General features: G+C 44.7%; 1 protein-coding gene across 1 annotated transcript in view; it reads right to left on the bottom strand.

The window, feature by feature from the left end:
- ABHD14A (abhydrolase domain containing 14A) overlaps positions 1–10055 on the bottom strand; it is a 74051-nt gene extending 63996 nt beyond the window's left edge. The window contains exon 1 of the mRNA XM_069206742.1: positions 9948–10055. Coding sequence (XP_069062843.1) covers positions 9948–9954 — 7 coding nt within the window. The 5' untranslated portion in view covers positions 9955–10055. The remainder of the gene's footprint in view (positions 1–9947) is intronic.
- Between the last annotated feature and the right edge of the window lie 324 nt (positions 10056–10379).

The raw sequence follows: 10379 nt of genomic DNA on the forward strand, positions 1-10379 counted from the left end.
ACATTAAACAAAAATGTGAAACTGAAGTGGGGACTGTCCCTCTAGCCCTGGAACAAAAATTGATTCTTTTTAGGCACATTTGTGTTTCCTGCAGTCGGTGCATCCTCATGGCAGCAGACACTGGGATGTTAAACTTACTAGTCCAACCCGAGTTTTAGAATATTTGGCAAAAGGGCGCTCTCCCAAAAGAAGTCCTAAAGGAATGCATTTCTATCTAATTCCGGTGCAGGAATATGCTACGGGAAATGTTAAGAAGGATGCTACTAACATGTTTACAAAAGTAATTTGCATTATGGAAAGGGCTGCCTGAGGGCGCTGCTCTATACAAAAAACTAAGAATACCACCTTTTTTAGGTAGATGTGGACATATGTACAAGCAAAATGCATTCACTCACAGTTCGACCTGGCCCTCTCTGCAGGGTCACTCCCATTTTTTTTTATTTTACCCTCCACTTTTGTTTTTGTTTGCTCTGGACTTTGTGCAATTTACCACTGCTAACTAGTATTAAAGTGCTTGTGTCCTCTCCTTTTAACATGGTAAAATCTGCATACACCAACCAGATTGGCACATTTAATTTACTAATAAGTCCCTTGTACAGTGGCATACCATGTACCCCAAGCCTGTAAATTAAATGCTACCAACGGGCCTGCAGCACTAATTGTGCTACCTAAGTAACACTTTAAAACTTGCCCCAGGCCTGGTGCTACAACCTGAACGCAGTTTTAAACTGCCAATTTGGCTTGGCAATATAACCCCTATGCCAGGCCTCATACTCCTCTTATATTGCATGTATGTAAGGTAGGCCCTCAGTAGCCCACAAGGCAGGGTGCATTGTAAATAAGAGATTGGACATGTACCTTTATGTTTTACATCTCCTGGCAGTAAAAAAAAAAAAACTCCTAAATTTGTGTTTCATTACTGTGAGGTCGACATGTCCCATAGGATAACCCTAGGTTGCCTTATTACATTTAATAAATGCTAACTTTTGATTGTGAATACATAGGGGGTCATTCTGACCCTGGCGGTAAAAACCGCCAACAGGCTGGCGGTGCTCCCATGGGCATTCTGACCGCAGCGGTACAGCCGCGGTCAGAAACGGAAAACCGGCGGTGCACCGCCGGTTTCCCGCTGCCCTGGGGAATCCTCCATGGCGGCGCAGCTTGCTGCGCCGCCATGGGGATTCCGAGCCCCATACCGCCATCCTGTTCCTGGCGGTTTTGGCCGCCAGGAAGAGAATGGCGGTATGGGGTGTCGTGGGCACTGCAGGGGCCCCCGTAACAGGGCCCCACCAAGATTTTCAGTGTCTGCCATGCAGACACTGAAAATCGCGACGGGTGCAACTGCACCCGTCGCACCCCTTCCACTCCGCCGGCTCCATTCGGAGCCGGCATCCTCATGGAAGGGTGTTTCCCGCTGGGCTGGCGGGCGGCCTTCTGGCGGTCGCCCGCCAGCCCAGCGGGAAACCCAGAATAACCGCTGCGGTCTTTTGACCGCGCAGCGGTATTCTGGCGGGCCCTGCCAGGCCGGCGGCTACCGCCGCTGGCCAGGGTCGGAATGAGGCCCATAGTCATTTCGTGTTTGGAATCTACGAAACTGTAATTAAAAATTTTCTTTAATGGTAAAGTCGGATTTAAAATTACAATTTTGAAAATGCTGAGACACAAGACTGGGCCTGCACCCCTCATCCCAGGGTGAAGTGACTTCAATGGTCAGCCAGCTGACCTCCTGCTTTCAGCTTCAGGGACATAATCTCCAGAGGCTCCCTGCAACTGCCCAGCTGCCTGCTTCCCAGCCCTGCAACCTGACCTGCCCGAGACCTGCTGGTCTCTGCTGGAGTGATTCTGTGACCCCCGCCAAGTGGTGCCTCTCAGATTCTAGTGTGACCTCAGTTGAGCTCTCCTGACGTTTTGGGCTTTCTGTAAATGCAAACGGGTCTATTAGCACCAAAATCTTGCCGTCTGCCAAAGTGAAGTTCCCATGAACCCGACTTTTCGTGTTACATTGACAACCAACAAAGCTCAGCAGCACAAGATCTGCACTTCACACTACAGTAGCGACAGCTCGCAGTGACTGCCAACGTGAAGCTCCAGCAATGACCATCCACGATCCCCACCGGGATCTTTGAACTATTGCTACAACCTTCCGCAACACCTGGCATGCCCTTCGCGCTACATCGGTGACCATCCATGACACTTTCCCTACTCCTTGCAGCCCCTTCCACCACAAATGCAACTCTTCGCACTGGACTTTGAAGGCAACTCTTTCTGTGGGACTAACCTGGTACCTGTATCCAGACCGTGATGTACTGAGGTTGGGCTAAACTTGTGACTTCCATACAGTCACACGCGACGAGATAACCACGAGTGGTGCTTTGTACTTTTGGGCACTTTACTTACTTGAACTCTTTAAAACTGTATATTTCTGATCCTTCTAATTGGAGTTTTGTTTTGGTGTCAATTTATTATATTTTATTCTATATTTATACTTGGTGTGGGATTTTTCCTGATGGGTTTTCACTTTATTGCTGCTTAAAGTACTGCATCAATATTTTACACATTGCCATTAAGTGAAGCCTGACTGCTAGTGAGCCAAGCTACCACAAGGTTAAGAACAGGATAATTTGGGGTTTGCTTGTGTTTCCTCCTGACAGAGGTTGTCACTCCTGCTAGAGTAGAATTTCACTTCCCTCAACCAGTATCCAATTTCCAACACTCACAGAAAAGAAAACCTGTGGGAAATGCTACGGGAGAGGCTAACTTATTGCTCATGTTGTATGCTGTAGTGGGCAGAAGCAAAATGAGAACGACACTTGAACAGAACTGATGAAAAGGACTGACTGAAATCACTTGAATGTAAATATACACACATGCATGTGTGCACTGCTATGGATTTCTTCGGGGTATATGAGACTGGCAAAGCTCTCTCAAGGCCAAAACTGCTGACCTCCAAGAAAGTACGTACCATGGCTCAATCCTTTTCAAAGAGTCCTACCAGATGCTGGAACTCTTTGCTTCTGGGTTTACATACCATTACATCTCTTCCGGTCGTCAAGTTCGAACAGAAAGCACTTCTCTTTCAAGATACTTCAATTGATCTTTCTTTCAGTAGCACTAACCCTGTTTCTGCAGGATACTTTCAATTCCTACTAGTGATTGCTCTCAATCTAGTGACCCTCCAATTCTCTTGTTTGCTACCTACTCCCAGGGTCGAATTGGGATTAAAATTAGGCCAGGGCACAAAAAAATAAAAAATAAAAGAAGTGTTCCACAGTGACTTTTAATAAAATATTGCTCAGTTAGTATCAGGGCAATTATTTTCCTCTCTTAATTTCCTTTCTTCTTCTCCTCTTTTTGTTACTCTTCTCCACAATGCAGATCTCACTTTTCTTTTTGTCTCCATCCTGCGTCCCTCACTCATTCCATTTTGTTAGTCCTCCGCCATATCTATTCTACCTTACCTTTGTCATTTTGTCCAAGGATCAATGTTTTTCACAGCAAGGGTGTCATCAAACAACTGTTTTGAGTTGTCAAAAACATTTACATTTTACTCATTTTTATTGTTAGCCCTATTTTTTTTTTTCTCTTGATGGAAAAAGAGAGCCCCTTAATAGTTTTAAAGATGACAAAGTGACAGGAGACACCAGTGGCTCACCTGTCTGCAGCTGGAGACAAAAAGTAGGGTCTCTTAAATGACCACCATTTGTAATCTGGCCCCTTGCATGAACAACCCCCTTTCACTCCACCCCCATATAATATTAGTGTTAGCTGTGGTGCTAAAACAAAACAGCATTGCAACTCCCTGAGGCCTCACTGTCACTCTCAGTGACGCAGGATAGCGGAAACCCACCACATGCTGTGCCTGCTCAGTTTGGCCGATTGTCCTACTGCACTTGACAATGAGCCACCGAGGATCTGTACTTGGTCATGCTAAGGTCTGACCTCTGCTCTACGCCTAGAGCAGCCTTTCCAGTTGTGTTCCAGAGAACGAGGCACCCCACATACATTTTGTGAGTTGATATGCAGCTGAAGAAAACAAGGCCCACCAGTTGGCCTTTGCTACAGGTCCCTTGGACGACTGCCGATTGCCTGCCTTGCAAATCCAACTCTACCTATTCCTCGATTCTTAACTCAACATTCTCATGTGATCTGTGATGGAGATTTTGCTTTGCACTTCTGCTTACCTTTGGCTCTGTAAATTACATTTAAATGGGTACTTGTTCTCATCTTGTCCCCACTCTATTTGTATTGCAGGTGTAATTTATTATTTGTATGTAATGTTAGGCATCTGTTAGTTCTTTAACACCTTTGGGTAATGTCCATGCTATATAAAAGACTGTATAAAACCTTATAAATAAAAATCAAAAATGGATTTCAATTCACAACCCAAATGTAGCGTAACGTTTTAAATTCCATAAGGTGACATGCAAGAAAACACTTTAACAACAAGACTGGCAAGGGACTGATCAGTCATCAGATCAATCAACCTCAGATCCCGCGTCGGATTCCGACTCAGACGCAGATCAAGGGGTCCGTCCCAAGTAAGCAAAAAAAAGTCTGACAAGTCCAAAAGCCACGCCTCAAAGGTTCCCTGAGTTTTGACATTCAACCCTGAGGACATTGTCCACTCTCGTTCTTCGAGTTGGACCCTGCCCCCTGAAGTGGCAGCATACATCCAAGAACACATCAGAGCAGGTTTTGATAAGGAAGTGAGAGCCAGACTTTGGGCAGAGTGCCCCAGACCGGACCTAGAAGGAAAGGTCACAGACAAATCAGATATCGATCCCATGATGGTCATATTCATGAAGAAATGGTCAAAGGACCCTAAGAAGGGCCTAGACCGTGCTTGGAGGTCTTGTCAAGATAAGTTACTCGATTTATCGGGTCTCCTTGCTAAGATTCTGGAGCTGGCCTTCATGGCTAAAGAATCTAACTCCTCTATTGACCCAGACATTTTAGGGGGATCGGCTCAAACAGCTATTTGCCACCTGGGTAATACTAATGAGGCAATCTCCACAGAAAGAGACGATCAATCTTAATGCGAATAGACCCCCAATTAAATGAGCTCGGTACTTCAGAAGCAGGGCCTGTGGCCCAGGGACTTCTCTTCAAAAGTCACAGCTACGTTTAATTCCATTGATAAAGCCCAATTGTCTCTAATAAAGGTATTTCAAGATACTCTTTTTCGGAGGGCCGGACGTATGCGGGGCCGCGTGTCGGGCCGTTATTACTACCAAGTTCCCAAGCGTGAGTCTTTTGGCCAGGGACGAGGTTAAGGCAGAGGGCAATCCACAGATCCAACTTTCTACCCCTCTCGTCCCCGCGGGGGTCAGTCTAGATACCAGAAAAACTACTATAAAGAAAAACAGAGCCGCACAAGACTCCTCCAATGCGGGTGAGAATTATTCCATATACAGAGGTGACTCTTGGGGGCAGAGTTCAGTTATTTCTGACGGAATGGCAAAATTTGACCAAGGATCGTTTGGTGTTGGAGAGGGTTTCAAACTGGCATTCTACCAATCCCCTTGTCAGTGTTTCCCTCCCCCTTCTCCATTTTTCCCTTCAGGATCAAGAGATCATAAGTTTAGAAGCGCAAACTCTTCTCCAAAAAGAGGCCATTTGTCAGACTTCCCCTCATCCCAGGGGTTTTATCAGTCCCATTTTTCAGGTAGACAAAAAAGGAGGAGGTTCAAGGTTAGTTTTAAACCTAAAAGAATTCAATGCCTGGATGGTCTACAGGCATTTCAAAATAAAAGGAATCCATCTTCTAAGGGATATCCTTCAAGAAGGAGATTGGCTGATCCGTTTGGATCTGAAGGATGTGTATTTTAGCATTCCAATATTCTCTCCTCATCGGCGTTTTCTCCAATTCATTTGGCTATGCCAATGTTTCGAGTTCCAGGTCCTTCCCTTCGGGCTTTCTTCCGCTCCTTGGTGCTTCACCAAAGTGATAAGACCTGTGGTAGAGTCCCTTCGGGTCCGAGGGATGAGGTTGATCGTTTACCTTGACGATTTGATCCTCATGGCTCAGGACCCCTTCGTTTTCCACAAACACCTGTCGTGGACAATTCATCTTTTCCAAAACCTGGATTTCTTGATCAACCAATCCAAATCTTGTCGTCTCCCATACCAACAGATAGACTTCTTGGGATTCCAGATAGACTCTGTGAAGGCCCAGTTGGTATTACCCCAACAGAAAGTTTGCAACATAAAGAAAGAATTACACCTCCTATTGTCCAAACAACTTGTGCCCTTGAGGAATCTAGCTCGGATGGTGGGACTCTTATCGTCCTCGATCCAAGCTAACTTCCCAGGTCCCCTCCACTACAGGGTTCTTCAGAGGCACAAGATAGCTCATCTTTAAAAGGGGTTGTCTTATGCGGACAAAGTCCCTCTTTCAGAAGAAGCAAAGACGGAGATAGCCTGGTGGCTTGGAATGGCAGGGCGATCTTCGGCAATTCTCAAGATGTCATTCTGGAATCAGATGCCAACAGATGGGGTTGGGGAGCCCGTTGCAGAACCCTGACCACAGGGGGGCGGTGTTCACAGAAGGAACTTCAGCTCCACATCAATTGCTTGGAGCTTCTAGCGGGTTTGTTTGCGATCTGGAGCCTGTCGCCACTGCAGTTGGATTGTTGCATTCGGCTGAGGATGGACAACATATCAGCAGTCAGATATGTCAACAAGTTGGGTGGTACGAAATCACATATTCTAGTGCAGATTTCCAAGGAATTCTGGCAATTTTGTCTACAACACCGAATTTCAATGATTGCGTAATATCTCCCACGGGTGAACAACTCTGTAGCGCATGGATACTCACAAACATTTTCCCAGGGGCCGCACTGTTTGGTCTGTGAGGTGACCGAGGGCTGCATTGATGTCAGAACTAAAGTTGAGTTCCAGGACACCCTAGTTACTCCCTTTTCCATTAGCTTCCAATTAAATACTTGATAGTTTATTTAACATTTTTTAGTGCTGGTGCCAAGTCGAATAAACAGCAGCACAGTGCTGCTGTTGACCTGGGGGCCGCATGTAAATGTCAGGAGGGCCGCATGCGGCCCCCGGGCCGTACTTGGAGTATCACTGCTGTAGCGGATTGGAATTCCAGGTTTCTCCGGGATGGCAGCGATTGGAAGGTCCATCCAAAGGTGCTTCTGTACCTCAACCAGTGTTGGGGCCCATGCTCGGTGGACTTGTTCTCCTCTTGGTTGAATCACCAACTTCCACGGTTCTTTAGTTGGAGACCGGATCCGGAAGCGTTAGCCACAGACTACTTTCTTTAGGATTGGTCCCTTCTCCTGGGTAATGCATTTCCCCCTTTCAGGATGATTCCAAGAGTCCTGGCGCAAGTTCGCCGACAGAAGGCAGAGATTATTTTAGTGACCCCGCTTTGGAGGGCTCAAGTTTGGTTCCCTCTAGCTCTGGAGTTGTAATGCGACTTTCCCCTTCCAGGACAATCTATTGCAGGATCTGCTGGGGAACCCGTATCCCTTGATAGTGACAGGCAAGTTACACCTGGTAGCATGGAGAATTTCCAGCAGCAACGGCTCCTGCTGGGCATTTTAGCACAAGCTTCATTATTCTACATCCACCAAGCTTGGTCCTCTAGCACACAAACAATATGCTTCAGCTTGGAGACGATGGGTTCATTGATGCGCAGAATGGGATTCTGATCCCTTTAGTGCCAATGTCAATTTAGTTGTTAACTGTTGGGCATCTCTGGCAGCTTCTGGTCTGGCTTACAGATCTATTAATAAATATAGGTCGTCCATTTCAGCCGGGCATGTTCCCGTCTCTGGCAAACCAATTAGCGAACACTTGGTAGTTTGTAAACGTATGAGAGGTATATGTTTGTCTAATTCTCCTCAACCTCGTTATTTATCTCTTTGGAATGTAAATGTGGGGTTGTCTTTTCTTATATCTTGGCCAGATAATGAATATTCGTCATGCAACCAGCTGTCAGCCAAACACGCTTTACTGTTATGCCTTATTTCTTGCAAAAGAGTATCAGATGTTAGAGCTCTAGATTTGACACAAAGGATTTTTTCCCCTAACGGGGTCTCCTTTTCTATTTCTAGACGCACTAAAACGGGCACTAAAGCGGTGTCCTATCCTGTGTTTCCACACAACTCTAAGCTATGTGTAGTGCAATGTCTAAAGGCATATGAAGCAGCTACTAGTGAACTCAGGAGATACCCTGGTGGTCAGGTCCTAATTGTTCTCCAAACACTGTTTAAGCCAGTTTCATCTGCTACTTTGGCTAGGTGGATTAGATGGCTTCTTTGCGAAGCAGGAATTGACATCTCCATTTTTTGGTGCCCATTCAGTTAGAGGAGCATTGGCCTCTAAGTCTTTTAATTTGGGGGTAAGGTTGGAGGATATTATGAGACCGGCAGACTGGTCTTTTGAGTCTACATTTAGAGCCTTTTATTATAAGCCTATTTTAGATATTGCATCGGTGGTGGTGGATCAGCTTTCAAGTAGCATAATCTGAGCCTCCAGTCCTGACATAGAATTAAAAAAATTCTAGCTTTCGCGTCTAGAATTTTCAATTCTATTAAGGACACGGAGGTGAGGATTATCCCACCCTATTGCAACTCAGGTATCGGTTTACGAGTTAAGTATTCCTTTATATTATACTGTCAATTTGTTTTACCCCTCCTGTTGTAAGAAATGATATAGAAGTGATTCTGACATGTGGAGTTTCTCATAATCTTTCATGCTTCTATGATTGGTTTTTATGATACGTTTTCCTAGGGTTTGAGAAGAAATAATTCTGGAGTTCACAGTTCGTGGTGGTCATTGGTCGATGTTCGTTCATCTGGAACGGTGCATCTGATGTGGATAGACTTTTCTGGTTCTGTGTGGGACCTTTTCCTTGGAGATATTGGTTCGATTCATAGTCTTGCTCTTATTTACTCTTTTTGTCTGTTGAAAGCATTTGAAAAGAAAGAGGAAGGACTTTGGTGTTACAGCCTTACATGCATGTTCATCTCTATGGTTAGTCATGTGCTACATATTGAATTATCGGATATGTTTTGTTTCTGTTAATCTTCTCTGATTGGCTGCCGGAATAATAAAGCATAGAAAGAGAAGCATAGTCCTCGCCTCCGTATCCTTAATAGGATTGAAAATTCTAGAGGCAAAAGCTAAAAAAAAAAATGTATTACTACCGAGGCATAGCTACTTCACAATTCACTCGTAAGCACGACCACTGAAGTTATGCAGCAGGGTAGACTAAACTTGGAGGCAAGGAAAGACATAAATATGCAGCACTTTTATATTTTACAGTATTTCTTCATTTCATTTTTTTTTTTTTTTACCCATTCTAATACTGTCTGGGCAAAGATTTCACATATTAACACCAGTATAACAACCAAATGCAGAAATAAGCAACTGAAAAATTGACAAATTAACCTTTGAGTAGGACCTTCCACTGCGTGACCAAACATCGCAATGTTTTTAGTAACTTTTGATTCGTTTGAGCTAGAATTTTTTTTTTATTAAAATCTTAAAACTGTGCAACAGGGGTCGGTTTTCAAGGCAAATGTGACAAATACATTATCATCTGAAAAAATGCCGCGTTGAATCGCATAATTCCCGTGGCCCTGCTCACAAAACCTCAAACCTTCTCTCTCTCTTTTGCACTTTAAAAATAGGCAATCCAAGCGTCCCTTTTAAATTCAAGGGTTGGCTGGGACACACGTATTGTATATTACGTATGCCCTAATATTCATATTTATGCACTAGCTTAATTAGAATATCACGGCAGGGGCATTCTGGGAGCCTTCTCACTAATCACATTTAATCTCATTAAAAGGACGACGGAAATGTGAACCTCGGTGGTCGTATATAATACGGGCACCAATGAACCGGGATTGTCGCGCAATAGAGCAGGTGCACGGCACATAGTTTATTTACGGGAATGTGCTCGCATGTCTGCATCTCACCAGGCATCACTGCGGTAACGTTGACTCCACACCTTCTGCTTCTGCTGCGATCTCGGCCACGCCTCCTTTGACATCACATCCGTTATTCCCGGCACCCTCACTACCGGGTATTGACTCCGGCGAGATCAGCAGCTGAAAGCCAATTGAAGGAGTGAAACGCTACGACCCCATTGAACTATTAGTTTCAGAAGAAGCGAAAAGCGGAATTACAAATATCAAAACAAGACCGTTAACATAATTGCTGATATGTTAATACTTTAAATTGCGTTTATGCGAAACCTGTTTAATTACGTACTAGTATTTATTCATTCAGGAAAATAAAATCCAGCATGGTATTTTTCCAACGTGTGCTCTGTTATATTTTTGTTTTGTCTACTCCTCGTCGTTGTTTACTGCACAGAAACCTACCCATTACGAACATGGTGGTCGCTG

The sequence above is a fragment of the Pleurodeles waltl genome, chromosome 9 (assembly GCF_031143425.1).
Source record: "Pleurodeles waltl isolate 20211129_DDA chromosome 9, aPleWal1.hap1.20221129, whole genome shotgun sequence".
NCBI lineage: Eukaryota > Metazoa > Chordata > Amphibia > Caudata > Salamandridae > Pleurodeles > Pleurodeles waltl.